This window comes from Herpailurus yagouaroundi, unplaced genomic scaffold, assembly GCF_014898765.1.
Source record: "Herpailurus yagouaroundi ecotype Mexico unplaced genomic scaffold, PumYag 141, whole genome shotgun sequence".
Taxonomy (NCBI): Eukaryota; Metazoa; Chordata; class Mammalia; order Carnivora; family Felidae; genus Herpailurus; species Herpailurus yagouaroundi.
Genome location: NW_024412396.1, coordinates 61,315,307 through 61,337,611, shown reverse-complemented (window position 1 = coordinate 61,337,611; position 22,305 = coordinate 61,315,307). Strand labels below are relative to the sequence as shown.

The following is a 22,305-nucleotide window of genomic DNA, read 5'->3' as shown; positions in this document are numbered from 1 at the left end:
CCCCCCCCCAACACAACCCCTCCAAGTAACCCTCTGTTTGTTCTCCGTGTTTAAGAGTGTCTTATGTTTTTGTCCCCCTCCCTGGTTATATTATTTTTGCTTTCCTTCCCTATGTTCATCTGTTTTGTATCTTAAAGTCCTCACATGAGTGAAGTTATATGATATTTGTCTTTCTCTGACTAATTTTGCTTAGCATATTACCCTCTAGTTCCATCCACGTAGTTGCAAATGGCAATATTTCATTCTTTTTGATTGCCGAGTAATACTCCATTGTGTGTATATACCACATCTTCTTTATCCACTCATCCATCGATGGATATTTGGGCTCTTTCCATACTTTGGCTATTGTTGATAGTGCTGCTATAAACATGGAGGTGCATGTGCCCCTTCGAAACAGCACACCTGTATCCCTTAGGTAAGTACCTAGTAGTGCAGTTGCTGGGTGGTAGGGTAGTTCTATTTTTAATTTTTTGAGGAACCTCCATACTGTTTCCCAGAATGGCTGCATCAGTCTGCATTCCCAGCAACAGTACAAAAGAGATCCTCTTTCTCCGCATCCGCAAATGGCTTCTTTTATTAAAAGAAACTTAATTCCCCACTACTCAAGCTCTCTAAAAACCATTCTGACTGTTTCTTCTTGAGGACTAGGTTTTCCTTTGAAGATTTTTTTTCCTCTAAGCTGACATTCCTTCCTTTATTTCCTTTAGTTTCCTTATTTTCCTTTACTACTGCCTTTTGGGCTCTGAATTCTCCATGGTGATTTTGACCATGGTGCACCCAGTGTGGGGAGCATAAACCCACTCCCAGACTGTCCTGCCCTCGGTCCAGCAGCACTCCCCTTTGGCAATTGCTCTCATGGCCCTCAGTTGCTCATTTAAGTCTTCTAAGTGTGAGTTGGAGGTCAAGGGGCAGAAAAGGATCTGGACTGCACCAGCAGGGCAGGACTCTGACAGTGTCCGAAGGGCCCTATGAAAACTGGAGGCATCCAGCCAGCTTCTTTTATCTCACTGGGTACGAATTTTTAAAATAGCCTTCTTTAATAATGATGCTGAGAATCTTTAGGTTTAACAATTAAACACTGAATCACAAAAAATTAATTTTATTTATTAAATAAATTTAAGATAGAGCATCTAGGTGGCCCAGTCGTAAAGCATCTGATTTCAGCTCAGTTGCTGAGCTGATGGTGATCTCATGGTTCATGAGTTTGAGTCCCACATTGGGTGAGCTTGAGCCCCGCTTCTCTCTCTCTCTCTCTCTCTCTCTCTCTCTCTCTCTCTTTCTCTCTGCCCCTCTTGGATTCTCTCTTTCCCTCTACTTCTCACTCACTTGCGCCTTCCGTCTCTTAAAAAAAATAATATATTTAAGATAAATAAATCTAATGTAATAGAGAAGGATGAAGAGAGGTAAAATTTTTCTTTCAGATCCATTTTTCCCTTTTATAAAATTATATGTTATGTAATAAAATATTAATACATAAAATCTAAACTTGGTAAAATACAGTTAGCAAATACAGGATCAGAGTTTGAAACCTGATGAACACACCCGGAGTAGTTCACTCTTGGGGTTCCTGGCATTTGATCTTTGTTTCACCCTGAAGCTTTTCAGAGCACCCCTCCTCCACCTTTGTGCCTTGTTTACCTGAAAAACTTAATGGTACTTGCTTGTGTCTATGTTCTCTCTCTCATCCCCACCCTCCAACTGTGTTTCTTTGAGGGAAGCACCGTACCTTACTGATCTTAGTATCCCTGGGACCTAACACGATTTCGGGCATTGTTACAATGGATGTTTGTTGAATGAATGAAGGAGGCATTGGCAACCAGCTCAGAGAGGCCTCTTTGATCAAACTAATCTGGCAAACGAGGATAGACAGATCTTAATGTTTTTAAGTACTGTTTGCCTTCACCTAGTCTACATATATTTACTTTTTGCAACTAGCTGTTGTCACTTCAACGAGAAGATGCATGCCAGCTGATTAAAACAACTGTTTTCTTTTTAAGACGATTAACAAATATTAACTTACACATCAAGCTCGAGAAGGAAAAATCCTATGTTCCATCTTCTAGTGACACTCACATTGCTGTTTTCTATTTGTTATTCTGTAGGTGGCATGATATTGCTCACATGTCCCACAATAAGTCCTTTTTTGCATTAGAGCTGGCCAGTAAAGAGGAGACCATCCAGTTTCAAACTGTGAGTAAACACTAGGAATCTGCCTGGAACGTTTTCCCTAGAAGTTAACAAGTTAGCATTTCATTGTGCATGTTTGGGGAGGGAGTTGGCATTAAAATTATATTTGGGGCACCTTGGTGGCTCAGTTGGTTCAGTGTCTGACTTCGGCTCAGGTCATGATTTCATGATTCGTGAGTTTGAGCCCCGCATTGGGCTGTCCACACAGAGCCTGGTTCAGATCCTCTGTCCCCCTCCCTTTCTGCCCCTCCCCTGCTCATGCTTGCTCTCACTCTCTCTCTCTCAAAAATAAATAAACATTAAAAAAAATAAAATTATAATATTTAGTACTTTTATAAAACATAAAATATTAATAACATTTTGCATAATAGCACTTGGCAAAAAGTAGTTGCTCAGTAAATATTGTCGAATGAATGAGTCCTTGAATAAATACTATCTGGTATGGTGATCTTTAAAGTAAACTAAAGGGACTAAATAGGAGAGAAAGTAAGTACTAACATATTAATTTCCATTGCTAAGTGAATGCCTCTGTAGAAATATTATTTCACAGTTAATTGCTCTCTTGGCAAAGGCAGTGTTGAGTCACCAAGTCAAATGCTTTTTTTTTTAATTGTCTTTCAGTATCTATTTGTCAAAATACAAGTTGATATTTTCATAATTTTAAAAAATTTAAAAATTTTTAAAATTTCTAAGTCATCTGAAACTATTCAGTGTAAGAGTCATACCCTTAGAACATTTTTTTTGTTTTTGGTCTTCCTAATTTAAATCCTAATTAGAGCTTTCATATGATAGGCGCAGCATTAGAAAATGAAAGAGTCGGTGTGTTTGAAAGAGTCGGGATGTTATATCCCCCAGTCATGTCTTGTTCTCCGACAAACTCTGTATCAAGTTGTAAATGTGTTTTCATTTACTTTATGCATATTTCATTTGCTAGGAAGACATGGAAACCGCAAAATACGTGTGGAGACTCTGTGTTGCGCGACACAAATTCTACAGACTAAATCAATGCAGCCTGTGAGTACATCCTGTTCATGGAAACTGTAGAAAATAATGAGGTTAGGAGTTTTCATCTTGAGCTGTATCGTGTCATTTAGAAAGGAAAAATTTGTAGAAAATAACAGTTTTAGGACATAAACAAACTGCGTGTTAAAATAGTTCTCAAAAATATCGTTTCATTTTATCTTTGGATGACTTCTAATAACTACAGATATATGCCTCTAAGATTTTCTTCACCTATTTACTAGAATCACTGATTCTTGAAATTTAAAAAGAGAATTTTTTTTTATTGGCATTTTGAGTAATTATTCAGCTTGTCAAGCCATTTGGAGAATTTATACCTTCTCTTCCTAAGGAATATTTTTCTTGGCCCCATGGGCTTCCCCCGTTCTGCTGGATCATTCCCATAAGCATACAAACATGCTATAATATTGCATCTCTTAAAACACTTGACCTTCATTCCACACGCCATCCGTCCACGGCTCCATATCTCTGCTCTCCTATATAGCAAATTTCTTCAAAGGAGTTGTATAGACTTATTTTCTCTCCTTCTTTCTGCCCCGCTTCCCCTAGCTGCCACACACTGACACTGCTTGTCACGGTGACAATGACCTTCATCCCATGGTCCTGTCAGGACCACAGAAGTTCTTTCACTGGACCACTCAGTAGCACTTAACCTCTGGCCACCCCTTCCCTTCTGCACTCTGCTCCTCCTTGGCTGCCAAGACCCCACCCTCTCCTGCTTTTCCTCTTTCTGGGCTGTTTCTTCTCAGTCACCTTTGCTGGTGTAATCCTCAGACCTCTTTCCCACCTATGCTCGTTCTCCAGGGAATTCACCTTGTGTCAGGCTTACAGATCGCATCTGTCTGCTGGAAGTGCCTCCGATTTTATTTCTAGCTCAGTCCTCTCCCTGAGCACAGCCAACTGCCTACTTGATGTCTACACTTGGTGACTTAAGAGGCATCCCAGATTTGCTGTGTCTAAAACGAAACTCTTGACATGCTCATTCTCTTCCTGCCCCCAAATCTGCCTCTTCCTTACCCTTTCTCATTCGATAAGTGGCAACACTCCATATTCACCCCGTTGCCCAAGCCCCAAACCTACTTAATTCCCACTTGATTCTTGTTTATTTCATCCCACACCCAATGTATCAGCAAGCTGTGCCTTCAAAATATATCTGAAATGTGACCATTTTGACCACCTCCTCTGCTAACAACTCAGTGCCAGGCCATCAGTGTTTCTAATCTAGAATACTGCAGTAGCCTTCTGACACCCTCCTTGTTTCGGTACCTGCCATGCCTATAGCCTGCTTTCCATAAGTCAGCCAGACTGGTCTTAGTTTAATAGGGGTCAGATCCTATCACTCTTCTTAAAACCCTGCACTGGAGTTTCATCATACTTGAAAGCACAAAGCTGTCCACGATCTGGTCCTTGCCTGGTTCCTGCCTTATTTCCTTCACACCCTCCTCCTGCTCACCCTTTCCCAGCCACACTAGTGTCCTTTCTGGTCTGTGAACATGTTCTGCCCTTACAGACGCTGTGCTTGCCCCTTCCTCTGCCTGAAATGCTTTTCCTTTGCATGCCTCATTCTCCCACTACATCAGTTGTCTGATCAGAGGAGGCCCTCTTCCAAGAGGCTGACCATAGCTGCCCTGGGGACCCCTTCCCTGCCTACCTATCTCTCTGTATCCCCTTGCCCTATTTGATTCTTCATCATAGTACTTAGTACCACCTGAATTTGTATATCTGCTTGTTTACTTGTTCTCAGCAGGTAAGCGCCACAGCAGCACGGAGAGGAGAGCCGCAGAGGGCCGACACTCTCTTATTAACCCCTGTGTTCCCAGTGCTGAATAAGGGGCTGGCCCACAGCAGGCCTTGATGAATCTGTTGAAGGAATCTATAGAAATGCATGTTAAGAGGTCTGATTTGGGATGCCCGTGGTGCCGCAGGGGCCCTTTGGAGAAAGGGTACCTAACTCAGAACTGCCAACGTAGGAAAGGCTTCTCAGCAGAGTGACCTCTAAACTGAGGCTTGGAAGGTTTTGCTTCATCCCTACAAGCTTTCTCTATGCTGTCCTTTCTCCCCTGTCCCATTGTAGCTGCCTCTCATCTGGCTCTCGGGCCCACCTCCCCTGGCTCCAGCCAGTTTTCTGGATGGATGAGCAAAAGGTGTAGCACTTCTCCCAAAGTTACAGCTCAGAACCGCATCGGAGCCTGTCTCGGGGGCGGCCCCCCCACCTTTCCTTAGCTACGACATTAAGCACAAGACTCCCGTGATCCTCCTCTGGGCTCATCTGCCCTTGATGCTGGCCCTGGTGCCCATAGCTCCTACAATGCTGATGCCTCTTGCAGCCCCAGGCCTTGCTGGAATGCACTCTTTCTCCCCTTCTCTGGCAGACTCTTGGTTGTTCTTCCAGATCCAGTTTAAGTTCAGCCGTCCTGGAGGCCACCGTGCATTTAGTTTGCTAAGTCCTCAGTGCCATTCTCAAAGTTCTGGTTGTTTTCTACCACTTTCTGATTCAGTAGGTATTTCCTCTATGTCAAGCATTATTTCCTTTAACCTCTACAACAGCCCTGTTTGGTGCAATTCTTAATGTCTTTTGATAGATGAAGGTTCAGAGACCCCCACTGTCGTGGCCCTGCGGCACAACCGGTGCTGCCAACCACCACGCCAGGCTGCTAGCACGTCGTGTGCCTGCTGTTCTACATGGACTTGGTTTGTCTGTCTTGTCCGGTGGTGCCCCAGTGTCTGGCAAGGCACCTTGTACCTAAGGCTTAGTGAATGATGGAAGCCTGAGTGAGAGAGATGGGTATGAGAGGGGAGAAGAGCCCTTTTGTTCCTTGTTGATTTCCTTTTACTACTGATTGTAATTTGGGGGGGGGGGGGGATCTTGAAAGGACATTTGTCCCTTAAGGCTAGGAAGGAAGAGGAAAGGCTGTGGAAGTGCTTTCTGTTTTATAGGGAGCCAAGGTGTGAAGAGAAACTGGTTAGGAATAACCATGCACAGGGCAGGCCCGTCTTTGGAACTCAGGAAGGAAAAGGAAATGACCAGGGATGACCCTGCAGGGGAGCCAGCTAAAGATTAGCCCCTCAGCCCCAGTCCTCCTCCCCTCCCTTCCTCCCTGGACACCACATAGGCGTGTTTTTCTCTGAGTCCCACTGTTCCTCTGGTGGTGGGATGTGCAAAGCACTGACTGACCGGGAGGGGGAGCCCTGCTTTCTCTGCCGGCTGCTGGTGTGCGGCTCTGGATGTATTTGTGCATGAATGTGCTTCCCCTGGTGGCCAGATTCAGCGGTGCTACTAGTCCACAGCGGTCACATTTGGGGCTCTCCTGGACTGGCCTGGTTACCTAATCACGTGTGACATTATATTCATGCAGAAGTAGTGTTCTGAGATCCAAGCAGTAGATACGCCCTCTGTCAGAACACAAACTTTTCATAAGTTTAAGAGTATTTATAATATTGAACCATCAGTTCTTCAGTGATTCCTCCTCTGGAAAATAATGGACAATCAAATCAATCATTTGGAATAAACTGCAAACTACAATCTCTTTCTAAGTAGGCATCCATATAGGTTGGTGTTAATGCCTTTTTTCTTAAGGAGTTTTTTTTTTTGGCAAATCATCACCTGCTAATGATTTTAAAGTTCAGATGGAAAAGAAAGAAATTCAGTTTTAGAAATCTAAGTTTAGTCATATTGCTGTTTCTTGCTAAACATAAATAAAATTGCATTCATATGCATGCCTTCAGTTGCATATATCTTTATAAAGAAAACATACGAGTGTTTCAGAGATGAAATAATTATGTTTGAAGGAGTATTTTCCATATTTTGTTTTTAATCTCTGTACATACATCCAGTACATTTAAGGAAGTCCATATCCATGAGCCATTCATGGAGGATCCCTGCTTCATTCTGTAGGAAACTAACACAGTTCACTATCAGCACTTGCTCTCAGGTGAAGTAAATGAAATCTTAGCTTTTAATGTTTTGATGGGTGATAAAACTGAAAATAACTTTAAATTTTATGGTCATTTCTTTAAAAAAAATTTTTTTTTAATGTTATTTATTTTTGAGAGAGAGCATGTGAGCAGAGGAGGGGCAGAGAGAGAGGGAGACACAGAATCTGAAGCAGGCTCCAGGCTTCAAACTGTTAGCACAGAGCCCAACACAGGGCGGGAGCCCATAAACTAGTAGATCATGACCTGAGCTGAAGTTAGATGCTTAACTGACTTAGCCACCCAGGTGCCCCTATGGTCATTTCTTTTAAGGCTCTCAACCTAGACTGTTCAGTCACATTTAATATTATAATGATCCTGAAGTATTGGTAGATTCATTCTCATGGTCCAGACGGCTCAGCCGATAGTGTGATGGGCATCTGATGAAACTGCATTAAGCCTGAAATTGGACAGTGGATTCTGGATGGCTGGGTCAGCCTGGGGCACCTGGGGTCTCAGGAGATGATTCTACTTGTATAGAAAGAGGATTTTGCTCCTAGAGTGTTGTCCTCCGTCCCACCCCCTGCTGGTCCTGACATATAATAAAATGGTGTTTTGGATGGCCTCATTTGATTCATCCAAACTTGACCCAGATGAATATATTTTAGAATTTATAGAATGACTTGCTCCGTCCCTCCACTTTTAAACAAGGTACTTTAGGGGCACCTGGGTGGCTCAGTCGGTTAAGCGACAGACTCTTGATCTCAGCTCAGGTCATGATCTCCCGGTTCGTGAGTTCGAGCCCCTGCATCTGTGCCATCAGCACAGAGCCTGCTTGGGATTCTCTCTCCCTCTCTCTTTGCCCCTCCCCTACTCACGTGTGCACGTGCGCATTCTCTTTCAAAATAAAGCTTTAAAAATAATAATAAGCAAGGTACTTTAAGTAGCAGAATCAGCTTTTGATGTCACCCAAGCCTTAAAAATGAGAGAAGAATGGGGCGTCTGGGTGGCTCAATTGGTTGGGCATCTGACTTCGGCTCAGGTCATGATCTTGCAGTCTGTGAGTTCAAGCCCCTCGTCGGGCTCTGCGCTGACAGCTTAGAGCCTGGAGCCTGCTTCACATTCTGTCTCCCTCTCTCTCTGCCCCTCCCCTGCTCTCACTGTGTCTCTCTCTCAAAAATAAAATAAAAACATTAAAAAAAATTTTTTTTAATTTTTTTTTTTTATTTTTTATTTTTTTTCAACGTTTTTATTTTTGGGACAGAGAGAGACAGAGCATGAACGGGGGAGGGGCAGAGAGAGAGGGAGACACAGAATCGGAAACAGGCTCCAGGCTCTGAGCCATCAGCCCAGAGCCTGACGCGGGGCTCGAACTCACGGACCGCGAGATCGTGACCTGGCTGAAGTCGGACGCTTAACCGACTGCGCCACCCAGGCGCCCCAAAAAAAATTTTTTTTAAATGAGAGAAGAATGTGACTATTCCTTTAGGGTTGGATTAGGAATTAAATGAAATAATGTCAATCTGTTAGGTCACAAACCTTCTTCCAGACCTCAGAATTGGTCCTGCTGTAATCAGTCTCTCTAATTCATATGAGAAAAAGACTGGGAGAGAAACATTTTTGGGGAGGTTGGTATCCCCCAAGCTGTAGAGCCATGTGATAAAGGTTTCAAGAGACTTAGTCTAGAGGGAAAGCTGAATTTCAGTCACCGGCAGGCTGCTTGCTGAGCCTAGTCACAGGGCTGGTACGTGTGCCCACTTTTGTTCTGGAAACTCTGGCCAGAACACTGACTGGAGGAGGTGCTTCCTGGAGGGGAATGGGGCTGCACTTTCTTGTAAGCCCACTGCAGGGTTTGAAGAGCCTGGAGGAGGCCTGGAAGAAGATGGAGTAACCCTATCCCATCAGAGAAAGTCATTGAGACCAACATTTGTAGGTATTTCCACCATCCAACACATTTTTCATTCACCACAGTCTCCTCTTCACTAGCTATAAACCAATAAGAAAGGAAGCTCACACAGCGAAATTGAGACAGCTCTTAGAAATAGGAGTCCGGCATGCCTGGGTGACTCAGTTGGTTAGGCATCTGACTCGATCTCACAGTTTCAAGAGTTGGAGTCCCGCATCTGGCTATGCATTGTCAGTGTGAAGCCTGCCTGGGATTCTCTCTCTGTCCCCCACTCTGCTTGCGCGCGCGCTCTCTCTCTCTCTCTCTCAGAATAAATAAACTTAAAAAAAAAAAAAAAAAGAAACGAGCTCAACTGTAAATGCTCAGTAATCGGTATCTACTTCAGTCCTTCACTCACGGTGTCACTCATTTGTTTGGCAAACATTTGAGGCCTTCCTTTTGTGCCAGGCACCAGTGATACCTTTATGTCCTCGCGTCTCCATGGAGCTTACAGATCGGCTGGGGCTGGGGAGGGGGTGGGAAAATAATCAGTCGCTAGGAGCCTGCGCTCCATAACCTGACAGGCCTGCCTGGTTCCAGTGCCGGTTCTGCTACTTATTTGTCATGTGACCAAGAGCAGTTCCCTTAATCTAAGTTTCCTTGTCTGTAAAATCCAGATAATAACTGGCATCCTTTATGGTGGTGTTGTTCAGATTCCGTGAAATAATCACGTTCAGCCCTTAGCGCTGCTTCAGTAAGTAATATTCATTTTACCTGGGCCAGCAGCATATACTTAGTTTGTCTTCTCCGGTGCACACATTCCAGTGATTTTTTTTTCCCTTAAGAGTTCTTCGGCTGTCTCATTTTTAGCAGCACCCATCAGCACAGTAACTGCCCCCAGAGTCTGGAAAACACCAACCAGCAGTTAATGCCATTTTCTCTTGTACACTCAGGTAAGGATGGCTGACCTCTCAGTAAGCTGCATTTACAAGAACGGCAGCAGGAAGAAAGGGGAGGGGAGATAGACTATTAGAACCGATGGCAAGGCTGCCTAGCCAGACCGTTTGGCGGGAGAAAGACACGTTCAGTTTGTTTGTGTTTAGCAAGAAGCAGCATCTGCAGCGGGCAGAGTCGCTTCCACACCGGGTGCTCCCAGCAAGGGCGCCAAAATAGATATCGCGTGTGGGAGTTCCTGCCTATGCTTCTAAGCTCTGCATCTCTGCATTTTTAATTTAACACATTCAAGTTTTATTTTTGCCCGAGGCTGGGCAACTCGGGACATGTTGTTTTACTCTACCAGCCCTTTCTTCCCGTCTCTGAATTTTGAATTTATAGTACCTTAAAAGTTCAGTCCGTTTGGACAGTGGACTAAATGCGAGCTTCAGAGGACCCACTTCTGCCTAAACCTATGGGGAATAAGCAGAGGCAAAGTAAACTTCAAGGCTACAAAATGCCTTCAGATCGTGGATGCTGATTTTAAGGAGTGTTTTAATGTACAGTGAGTGAGCGTTCAATAAAACAACACGGTGCACCTTCCCACCTTGTTTCCCCGAGGAGGCCTCAATTAGGACCGATAATGCTTTGGTGGTTGTTAACAGGTATTCTTGCAGCCCGACAGAATTCACATCGGTTGTGTCGTTGTTGAGTTACATAAATTCTGGCAGATGGAATATTCTTTGGAAAAGAGACACTTCTTCTTTTTTTTTTTTTTTTTAAATTTTTTTTTTTTAACGTTTTTATTTATTTTTGGGACAGAGAGAGACAGAGCATGAACGAGGGAGGGGCAGAGAGAGAGGGAGACACAGAATCGGAAACAGGCTCCAGGCTCTGAGCCATCAGCCCAGAGCCCGACGCGGGGCTCGAACCCACGGACCGCGAGATTGTGACCTGGCTGAAGTCGGATGCTTAACCGACTGCGCCACCCAGGCGCCCCGAGACACTTCTTCTTTAGCAACAACCTTAACACATTTTGATGATAATGAAAGAAAATTATTACAAAAAGCATTTAATTTAAAAAAATCAACTAGTAAAAAAGCAGTTGTAGTCACCTGATGTTAAGTTCCTGATGAGCACTCGTTTTTTTTTCTTTGTAATTTCTTATTGGTCTTGTGTTTAGATAGATCTTCAGCCTATGATATATAACAGAAGAATTTATGTTTTCTGTAAGTTCACTTATGACTTCATATTTAAATTTCTAACTTTTAAATGCATGTCAACGTGCTTTCTTAGATGGTTTTAATGACACTTGAACTTTTTATAAATGGTCCATTGTACCAAAAACCTACCTTCTCTCTGCTGAGCTGGAGTATCCCCTTTATCACAGAAGCAGTTTTTATTTGGGGGGGGGGGGGGACCATTTTTCAGATTGCTCTTATGTTCCCTTATTCTAACGTTGTCACTGAGTCGGTACCACCCTAGTTTCATTAAAGCCCAATATTTGGTGACAGTTTTTTCTTTTCTTTTTTTTCTTTCTTTTTTTTAATATTTAAATTTTAGTTAAGATACAATACAGTATTGGTTTTAGGAGTAGACTTCAGTGATTCATCACTTGTATACAACACCCAGTACTCATCACAAGTGCCCTCCTTGGCATCACTCATCCAGCCCATCCCCCATCCACCTTCCTCCATCAACCCTCAGTTTGTTCTGAGTCTCTTGTGGTTTGTTTCCCTCTCTTCTTTCCACTCCCCCTTCTCAGATGTTCATCCATTTTGTTTCTTAAATTCCACATATGAGTGAAATCATATGGTATTTGTCTTTCTCTGATTGACTTATTTCGCTTAGCATAATAATAGATTCTAGCTCCATCCATGTAGTTGTAAATATAAGTGTCCTCTAATTTGGTGATTTTTTTTTTTTTTAATTTAAAGTTTTATTTATTTATTTATTTTGAGAGAGAGAGAGAGAGAGAGAGCACGTGCGTGAGCAAGTGGGGGAAGGACAGAGAGAGGGAGACAATCCCAAGCAGGCCCTGCACTGTCAGCGCAGAGCCCAATGCGGGGCTTGAACTCATGAACCCTGAGATCATGATCTGAGCTGATATCAAGAGCCAGACACTTAACAGACTGACCCATCCATCAGGTGCCCCAATTTGGTGATGGTTTTTAATCAGAAATAATAAACACTAGTTTTATTTTATCTCAAAAGTCTTATAAAAATAAGCTAATTTTCAGGGTTTGAATATAGGATACTAATTGTTAGGATGCTAAGATTATGGTAAATTTGTTGATTAAATGGACTGAGTGTTTACCTTGTGATTCTGGATTTTCTAGTAATTAGTCCTTAGAACACTATAACCAAAGGTCACAAAATACTTTTGTAATTAGTATTTATGTGTCACATAAGCTCATGACCCAGAAACAGATGGTGGAAGGTTTTTTTGAAAAAACCTTTGTTCTTTGTGGGGCACCTGGGAAGCATCCGACTTCAGCTCAGGTTATGATCTCACGTTTCATGGGTTCCAGACCCACGTTGGGCTCTGTACTGACGGCTCAGAGCCTGGAGCCTACTTCGTATTCTGTGTCTGCCTCTCTCTCTGCCCCTCCTGCTCATGGTCCCTCTCTCTCTCTCTCTCTCTCTCTCTCTCTCTCTCTCTCTCTCAAAAATAAATAAACATTTACGTATTTATTTCATCAATTAAAAAAAAAAAGTGCTTTGAGAGGTTCCTGGCTGACTCAGTCAGTAGAGCATACAAACTCTTTGATCTTGGGGTTGTGAGTTCTAGCCCCATTGAGCATAGAGCTTACTTAAAAAAAATTTTTTTTTTAAAAAGTGCTTTGAGAAAATTATGTAAGTCTCAACAAAGCCAAAAATCCTATGTTTAGGTTCCTAGATCTCATTTGCAATAAATCGCACATAAAACAAAAACATCCTACTCTGTTTAAAAGTGATAAAATTAGGGGCGCCTGGGTGGCTCAGTCGGTTGGGCATCTGACTGGTGCAGGTCATGATCTCACGGTTTGTGACTTCAAGCCCTGCATCAAGCTCTGTGCTGACAGTGTGGAGCCTGCTTCAGATTCTGTGTCTCCCTCTCTCTCTGCCCCTCCCTCTACTCGCACTCTCTCTGTGTCAAAAATAAATAAACATTACAAAAAATTTTAAGTGATAAAATTACACATGAGTTTTTTTGTGTCTTGTTCCTTTTTGATGTAATTATTTATTCAAAGATGGAACTTGATGGGAATAGTTTAAAATCTCAAATTATCTGATAAATGTCAGTCTGCACTTGTTAATATTCTCATTTGTTTCTAAAAAATACACTTAAAACCAATCAGTGATGCCTGGGTGGCCCAGTCAGTTGAGCATCTGACTCGGTTTCGGCTCAAGTCATGATCTCGCAGTTTCGTGAGTTCGAGCCCTGCATTGGGCTCTGCACTGGCAGCATGGAGCCTGCTTGGAATTCTCTCTCTCTCTCTCTCTCTCTCTCTCTCTCTCTCTCTCTCTCTTTCTCTCCCTCTCCCTCTCCCTCTCCCTCTCCCTCTCCCTCTCCCTCTCTGTCCCTCCCCTACTTGCACTGTCTCTGTCTCTCTAAAAATAAATAAATAAACTTAAAAACATTAAAAAAAATAAAAGCAGAGAGAAGTTTCTTGCATAGCAAAGCCAAATGGGTGTACCACGGGCCCACTGAACCAGATTTTCTATTTTTTGTTTTCTCTTAGTTTCTTACAGGAAATCCGGATTAAGTTACCAAAGTTATAAACTCCCCTCTTGATTATGTTTGTAGGATGTGGTTAGCAGATTTTAGCTACAGGCCTGTCCCATTGCTTCAGGCTTCTGGGCTGGCATTTGGTGGTTATCCCTCAGGACTGTTAGTGGAGGTGCCCAGAGCTAACCCAGGCCCACGGGAGAGATACGTGTGCACCGAATCTTGCTTCTGTGACATGTTTGTGGGTGATCAAGCCTTGCCACTTTCCCTCTCTGCTTATGCTCATTCCAGAGGTTCTACCTGATAGACCGGGAAAAGACGTACCTGCTGGTCCTCTCATTGTCCAGGCAGATGTTGCTGCATCAGGAGGCTCAAACCCTGGAGGAGGGGCGAGGGGGGGTTTCTGGGTAGCCACAGAGTAGGGAGGCCCCAAGTGAGGACAAGAGAGTCTCCTTCCTTTTCTCTAATTTATGATTGGGTTAGTTTTATCTTCTTTTTACTTTAGCAGATTTATCATTTTACCTTCTTATTGATTTACTTTGGCAAAATTAGGAAAACTATGTGTACGTATGTCTCAGTGACATGTCTTATTTTTACAGGCAAACCCAGACTGTCACAGTGAACCCAATTCGGAGGAGGTCATCTTCAAGGGTGTCTCTGGTAAGAAAGAAGGAAAATTATGATTGCTTTTTTTTCTTTTAGTGATGTCATCTTCCTTAATAAAAGATCCTTTGGATAGTGTTAATTTTTAGTTGGACCACAAAAGTGTGCTGGTATTAGATTGTTTTTAACCAAAGAAACGGCAGTAGGCTGAGCTTAATATTTATGTAATATTTATGTTATTACACATTTAAATATTAGGTCCAACCTAATACTACAATTTTCGACTGTTAGCAAAGAGTAATCTTTGCTTTAAAATACTAGCTAATTTTGCCTGAGAAGGTTAAATATACTACATAAAAGCTTTTTATATTCACATGTTTTTATAAGAATTCAGGAAACTTTGTTCCTTCTTGCTCTTAACTTTTTGGATACAGCTTGTTTTCTTGTGATCTCTGATGTCTGATACCACTGTACAGGGCTTGGCATTGTCATTCTGGGAGACACTGAAAGTGATAAATATGGTAAGAGCTACAGGGTCTCCATGTGTATTTTCTATATAATATATTTAACTTCCTTAGAAGTTTTTTAATGGAAAGAAAGAAACCAGCAGAGACTTACTTTACATATATTACATAGGTAGCAATGTATTTTAACTCTGTTTCCAACTTTCCATTCCTTAGCCTAAGCCCCAGTCCTATGTGATGCCTCCCCAACCTCAGCTGCATTATAATGGACATTATACAGAACCATACACTTCCTCCCAAGGTAAAGTACACTATTTCTGAAATGCTGTATAAAATTATTATACTCTGAATAAATCTATGAAGACTTGGAGATCTTGGAGCCAGCACAGTTTTTGGCTGATGTTACCTTGCAATTGTTTTCACGGTTATAGCCATCCTGGATTCGTAGAAGGAGCTGCCATTAGATTCAGTTTCTCAAAATGTGTCGCCATATGCAGTATCAGATGTTGATACCCAGATGATCCAGAGTTCGGCCCATGGGAGCGCCTTTCGGCCGGCTCCTGTGTCCTGCTGATACTCCCCCGTTAGCCTTTGAGTGCTTCCTTGTTTCTGGCACAAGATATCCCAAGCTCGTTTTGTTTTTTTTTCCTGCCCGAGAGCTTCCCATTGTAAAGCTTTAAACATTTCAACTTTATTTTTATTTATTTATTTTTATTTTTCACTTGATTAGTAGAGCGAGCTGTATTTAAGGCAGTGCCTCCAAAGCTGAATGTCAAGCATTCATTCACAGACATTTACTCTCTACCCTGTGTACAGGGCTCTAAAAGCCAAGGAGATTGAGTGCAGAGAAGTAGTTCCACATCTTAAGAAACTTTAATAGTAGGGGATAAGACTAGTACACAAATAAATACAAAGAGAACGTGATTGTTTTGAGGGGAGAGGGCAAGCAATTATGTGAAGAGAGTCTCATCCTGTTGGGGAGATTGCGAAGGGCTTTCTGGAAAGACGGGTGGATTTAGACAGCTGGAGAGAGAGGCGGGCAGTTGATTGGGATTGCTACCCCTGGTTTGGGGGGGACAGTGGATGCCATGGCACAGAATGAGGAAGGGCATTGGGGAGAGGAGGGGTATGGTTGGACTCTTGCATAGGAAACTGGTAGAAGTGATGTGTGAAGGGACCAGAGGTAGGTTGTGAGTGTGTTGTGTGTGGGCCTTACGTGCACAGATGACAATTTCCAGTGAGGTAGGCTGGTAGGCCATAGGGGAACAGCGCTTCAGGGTGTGGATTCCCAGAGTGTGCACCTCAGGGTATTTTCTGCCTTCCTCACTGCCCTCTCCTTGCACCCTGCCCTCGTCTGGTTCTGCACCTCCAGGTGCCCCACCTCTGGGTAAAGACTCTTCTCTCTGCATTGTTAGAGTTACCTCACCACTCTGCCCTTTTCCTCGGTCTGCAGATATCCTAATACTTTGTCCTTGCCACGCCTCTCTCTTCCACCAGTGGTCGGAGTTACTGTTCCCTTCCCTTTTCCGCCTGCTGCTTCTGAGAGTAGTGCCTGTGTGGTTGTTACCCGTTTATTCCTTCCGCTGCCCTCCCAGGTCCCCAGCGCCCCACGCGTCCTCCTCACCAGCACGTCCCAGATTTCTCTCCTGAACAGTCTCTTTTCAGTGCTCTGGTTTTCCCTCCCCTCCTCCTCCTGTGCTATCAGCGTTGTTCGCTGCCTGGGAACGTCTGCCTGTGGCCTTCTTCCCTCCCTGGGCAGCCCATCTTCCCTCCCACAGCAGCCCATCCACGTTTGAGATTTCAGCAGGGACGGTTGTCACATCTGTGTTTCCCACCTGTCCTTGGTCCTGGGCCCTGCACTGCCATCTGTCTCAGAGTCACAGTTTAGGGGCCACTACACGGACAGCCCTCCGCGGGGTGCTAGCTTACGGTATCCGCGATTACAATGAGCTAAAAATGAAAACGTTAAATTTCAGCTCATCACTCTACCCCATAAGCCTGTCCCTCTCCCCCTTGTCCTTATTTCATCTTTGTGATGAAGTCGCTGTCCTGGTTACTTGGATGCCAAACTGCATGTAATTTGGCCTTTTTTTTTTTTTTTTTGCCCTCAACACCCAGTCGTTACACATGCTTTTGCCTCTAGCTCCATATATCCCTTCCGTCTCCCTGGCCTTCTTCTCCTGGTTTAGTCCAGCCCCATGGCTAGCTGTAGCCCCATCTTCAGCCTGCACTCTCCCCAGTTTGCTGGACACGAGAGTGCCGGGCTCTTCTCATCTCCCCATTCCTCTCATTCCTCTGCCTGGGGTGCCACCCTCTCCATGCAGATTCCCAACACTCCTTTTCCAGTCTTCCTGTGCTCCAGCCGAACCGAGGATGCCCTCCACAAGTGGTCTCCCAGCCTTGTCCGAGCTGCCCTGTCACTCAGAACGCCCTTTGCCCTGACACGACCCTGTAGTGTACTCTCCTGCCCATGTTCCTGGTTCCCATCGGGTCGGTGAGGCTGGGCTGTGGGAACTCTTGTGGCCCATGCAGTAAAGGTGACTTCTTGCTCAGGTTACCTGGCTGTCGTGCACAGGCAGGAGGGCTCTGCTCCCCACCTGCCTGCCCCTGTGTTCCTGCTGGAGGGGCCTCTTCCATCTAGAACACTGGTCAGGGTGGTGGGGGCACGGGGGCATGGAAACTGTCTCTCAATCTTCTGCTCCCTTTCCCTTGAGCTCTGCTAGTCATATGACCATGCCTGGCATAGGCCATGGGATGAGGAAGGGTAATCCTGCACCCACTGGCTGACTGGCTGCTGCTGAAAGCCAGGCAGGCCCTCCCCACTGCCCCAAAGGCCACTTGAATGCTGTATTTTTTGTGAGGGTGTTCTTGATTCTCTCCTCCCTGTCCCCATCAACCCAGCCCAAGCTGGAAGTGATCCTTCTCTCCTCCCGCGTGGACCCGTCACACTTATCTCCTCGTAGTGTAACATGTCCTTGAATTGTGACTTTCATATACATTTTTCCCCTTTACTCACCTGGATTCCCATCTTTTACCCACATCAGTGCTCAGCATAGTCTTCTGCACACACGGGCTCCCAAAGGGATGTCCTGTGGGGTGCAGGGAGGAGCCTGCAGGCAGGGAGACCAGAAGGGGTGGGTATCAGGCCAGTGCAGACAGGCTGGAGTAAGGACCAGGGAGAGGCTGTGGTGCCAGTGACTCCAGGGACTCCGAGGTCGCAAAGCATTCCAGGTGTGGGAAGAGTGCAGGACGGTGAGGTACCCGTGTCAGCAGGGAGAATACAGTGTGTGTTTGAGCCCTGTTTCTACTTGGCTTGCGTGCCACCCGAGGAAAGTCCATACGCTAGAGTGACATATTCACTTCGATAACCACTAGTCACTAAACCATCACACAGCTCTGTAATCCCAAAAATAATACTTTTCAAAGCCAACTGTTCCCTGACGGACCTGACTGCTGCTCTTTGAAGCATGAGAAATCACCCTCAATAGTGATGGTGTTTCCAGTGAACCACAGATTGGACAGAAGAAACATGCCTCCATCCAGCCTTACCTGGCAGACAGGCAGCCATTGTAGAAGAGATGGTGCTCCTGATTCTGCTAGCTGTGGATCCCCATCTCACTGGAGCACGGGGGCTAGAGCGGGCAGTGGGGGAGAGGGGTGACTAGCTTAGGATGATTCTCCCTGGCTTCTGGGCCCTGGTGAGGTATATAGCAACTGATGACACTGTTGGACCTGCAGAAGCAGAACCCGCAGAGTTCTTGTCTTTCTGTCTTCATTCTAGAAGAACCCATAAACAACCTAGAATTCCACTTAAGGAGGTATTTATAGATGGTTGGTACTTGAACTAGCTCAACATCAGCAAGGCCACATCCCCACCAGGGGAAGGGAGCAGTTAGTGGCCCAATGCCCTGAACAGTGTCTCTGCCTCCAGCTACCCAGAATTCCAGAAAGTCTGTTTCATCTCTAGTAAAACACATTTTTGATTTTCAGAAAAAGACAACTGCACTCTTAATATTGGACTTAGATTTGGTTAATCTTTACTGGGGCGGGGTGGGGGGTGGGTGTTGAGATGCTGAGTACCACCCTTAGAGCAGGCAGAACTATCACCATTCTACAGATGAGGACACCCGGGCTCCAGAAAGTGTGCCCACGGTCATTCAGATAGTCCGGGTAAAGCCAGGTTATTTCTGCATGGATTTTTGTAAACGACACCGAAAATGTCAGCAGCGTTCAGGGCACATCTCAGTTTCCGCCTAGAGTAACTGGTCCAGCTCATTCGCTTTAAATGTGTTTGTTTCCCAGATAACCTCTTTGCCACCAATCAGAATGGATACTATTGCCACTCCCAGACGAGTCTGGATCGAGCCCAGATTGACCTCAGCGGTCGGATCCGAAACGGCAGCGTATACAGCGCGCACAGCACCAACTCCCTGAACAACCCTCAGCCCTACCTGCAGCCCTCCCCCATGTCCTCCAACCCGAGCATCACTGGGAGTGACGTCATGAGGCCCGACTACGTGCCGTCACACCGCCACAGTGCCCTGATCCCGCCGTCGTACCGCCCGACCCCGGATTACGAGACGGTCATGAAGCAGCTCAACCGGGGAATGGTGCCCGCCGAAAGGCAGAGCCGCTCGCTGCGAAACCTCAACATCGGCAACTCGTACGCCTACAGCCGGCCCGACGCGCTGGTCTACAGCCAGCCGGAGATTCGGGAGCACGCGCACTTCGCCTCCCCGCAGTCGGCGCACTACCCGTTCAGCCTCAACTACAGTTTCCACAGCCCGTCCCCGTACCCGCACCCCGCCGAGCGGCGGCCCGTGGCGGGCGCCGTCAGCGTGCCCGAGCTGACCAACGTGCAGCTGCAGGCGCAGGACTACCCGGCCCCTAACATCATGCGCACGCAGGTGTACCGCCCGCCCCCGCCCTACCCGCCCCCGCGGCCGGCCAACAGCACCCCGGACCTGTCCCGCCACCCATACATCAGCAGCAGCAACCCCGACCTCATCACCAGGCGCGTGCACCATTCGGTGCAGACGTTCCAGGAGGCCAGCCTGCCGGTGGCGCACTCCCTGCAGGAGGTCAGCGAGCCGCTCACGGCCGCCCGGCGCGCGCACCTGCACAAGAGGAACAGCATCGAGGTGGCCGGGCTGGCGCACAGCCTCGAGGGCCTGCGGCTGAAGGAGCGCACGCTGTCCGCCTCGGCCGCCGACCCGCCGCCGCCGCGGCCTGTCTCCGCGGGCTCCCAGCCCAGCGGCTTCCCCGAGAGGGCCGAGCGGGACGAGGTGGAGGAGCGGGGAGGCCTGGGCTATGGCCACAAGAAGTCTCTCTCGGACGCCACCATGCTGATCCACAGCAGCGAGGACGAGGAGGACCCGGAGGAGGACGTGGCCGTGCTGGAGGTGCCCCTGCTGCCGGCCCGCGCGCCGCGGGGCCGCCACTCCCCCGAGCCTCCGCCTGGCCCGGCCGGTGGGCCCTGCGCCCCGGTCCCTGCCGCTCTGGGCCCGGGCCCCCTGCACAGCCGCGAGCCCGGGCCCCATCTCGGGGAGGCCCTTCGACCCCGCAGAGAGGGGCTGCTCACGCCCTCCATGTCCGAATCTGATCTCACCACGTCGGGGCGCTACCGAGCCAGGAGGGACTCCCTGAAGCAGCGGCCGGTGTCAGATCTCCTCTCCGGAAAGAAGAACGTCGTGGAAGGCCTTCCGCCGCTAGGGGTAAGATGAATGTGTGGCGAGTGTGTGGCCGGGTCCTGTCCGTGACTGACTCCTGGCAGTTCGGCTTTGTCTCTTGGAGTTCTTCTCATCCCCCCATGCCTCCCACCCCATGCACTATTTCTGGACCTATTTGGAATACATTGAGTTTGAGGATTATCTATGGAAATGAGGGGGATCAGTTGGATCGGTTAGAATTTTAGTGGTTTTGCTGGAGATAATTAGGTGAAGTGAAAATGTTAACGCGAGAGGCTCTGGAATGGAGAGGAAAGAATAAATGAAAGGTTTGGCCAATGCAGCCTTAAGGAAAAGGAAGTTAAGCTTTCACCCGCTTTAGGCGAGGTTGCTTTGTTAGCCACTTGTTAGAAACACTGTGCTGATGCAGCAGCGGGGGGCTGCATGGTGTCTGAGAGCAGCATCCCTGGAGAGAAGTGTTGCTGATGTCCGAGTGTGTGGATACTGCTTGAATTCCGTGTGTGTGATCTCTGAGGGCTGAAGAGTGATTCTGGAGTTAGGAAGGTGGCACTTTGTCAAGACAAAACCCTTGAAAGCTCCAGGTCTTTATTTTTTTAATTTTTTAAGAACGCGTATTTATTTTGAGAGAGAGAGAGTGAGAGAGCGAGCCAGCAGGGAAGGGGCAGAAAGAGAGAGAAGCCCAAGCAGGCGCCACACTGTCAGCCTGGAGCACCATGCCAGGCTGGAACCCACAAACCGGTCGTGAGATCATGACCTGAGCTGAAACCAAAAGTCAGATGCTTACCTGAATGAGCCACCCAGGCCCCCGAAAGCCCCAGGTCTCTTTCAAAGAAAGATTAAGTGAACGAGGATCCCAGGAAGGTCCCTTGGAGAAAATGCAGCTCTTTGATACTCAGTATAGCAAATAACCTGCAGTTAAGCACTTGCTTATGTGGGGCAAAATATAAAAGAGCATATATAACATCATCTCTAGCTGCCATCCCCTGAGCACTTGCCATGTGCCGAGGCCTCTCTGGTTTACAACAGGCCTATTGTTCCTTCAGAAGAGAGAACAGACTCTGAGATGTTTAGTAACTTTTCCAAGGTTACACAGCTAGTGGGTGGCTGAACTGGAATTTTAACCCATGCATATCTCTGCAACCTATTTTCTTGTCGGTTATGCTGTTCTGCATTGAGGTATAATGTATATAATATTTTATTAAGTAGCTATTGTTTTTCTAAGCCTTGCTGTTTTCTGGCTTTCCACGGAAACTTTCTGAGTCCCCAAGCCTTGGCCATGCATTCGTGCTTTTGTCATGGAAGCGTGGTGGCTCTAAATCCTTTTGCTTCATCGCTCAGGCTTCTGGCCCCTCACTGCCTGCACGCCCTCCCCTGGCCCTGCCCTCGGATCTGGCAAAAGCCATTAATTAGCCTGTCCATCCTGTCTCCCAGTTCCTGTCAGCGCCCAGCAGCTAGGACTCCTCCCCCACCTCTGATAGTTTGCATATGCAGACTTCAGGACCCAGCACAAGTATAGTAGGATCTTCATAAACTGGGAAGAAAATCCACACAATTTTACAGTGCGTATGAAATAGATTAGCAGAGGTAGACTGAAGCTACTTGACAAGAGTGTGTTTGCTTTTAATGAATCGGGGGTTTGAATTTTAAGCTTATTTTCAATTTTTCTTAAGATTACATTTGTATCTACCTGAGCAGTAAAGACCAATGTCTCAGGTCAGCTGGAGTGGAAGGTAAGGGTTCATGATCAGTGATTCACGGTGGGGGCTGGGTGTGGATGTGTCTCCAAAAGGTAATGCTACCCAAGTCCCTGAGCCAGCTGGACAGGGCCCTTTCATACTTAATCCTCTTTCCCTAATTATATTGAGAATTTTCCATCATTTTTTTTTTAATGTTTATTTTTTT

General features: G+C 46.2%; 1 protein-coding gene and 2 long non-coding RNA genes across 4 annotated transcripts in view; 1 reads left to right on the top strand and 2 right to left on the bottom strand.

Moving 5' to 3' along the window:
• The window catches only part of PTPN21 (protein tyrosine phosphatase non-receptor type 21), an 84,484-nt gene that overhangs the window by 52,904 nt on the left and 9,275 nt on the right, over positions 1-22,305 (top strand). For both annotated transcript variants that reach the window (XM_040477945.1, XM_040477946.1), the window contains exons 9-13: positions 2,103-2,190; positions 3,122-3,201; positions 14,249-14,309; positions 14,933-15,017; positions 19,019-20,430. In XM_040477945.1, the coding sequence (XP_040333879.1) occupies positions 2,103-2,190; positions 3,122-3,201; positions 14,249-14,309; positions 14,933-15,017; positions 19,019-20,430 (1,726 nt within the window). The remainder of the gene's footprint in view (positions 1-2,102; positions 2,191-3,121; positions 3,202-14,248; positions 14,310-14,932; positions 15,018-19,018; positions 20,431-22,305) is intronic.
• On the bottom strand, positions 6,561-14,172 carry LOC121032161 (uncharacterized). The gene is made up of 6 exons (XR_005791123.1): positions 13,974-14,172; positions 11,053-11,133; positions 10,545-10,678; positions 10,343-10,410; positions 9,779-9,908; positions 6,561-6,676 (listed from the first exon to the last, which is right to left on the bottom strand). It is a non-coding gene; the product is annotated as an uncharacterized LOC121032161 (long non-coding RNA).
• Positions 15,231-21,285, bottom strand: LOC121032162 (uncharacterized). Its single transcript, XR_005791124.1, has 4 exons — positions 21,188-21,285; positions 17,733-17,826; positions 16,552-16,666; positions 15,231-15,325 (listed from the first exon to the last, which is right to left on the bottom strand). It is a non-coding gene; the product is annotated as an uncharacterized LOC121032162 (long non-coding RNA).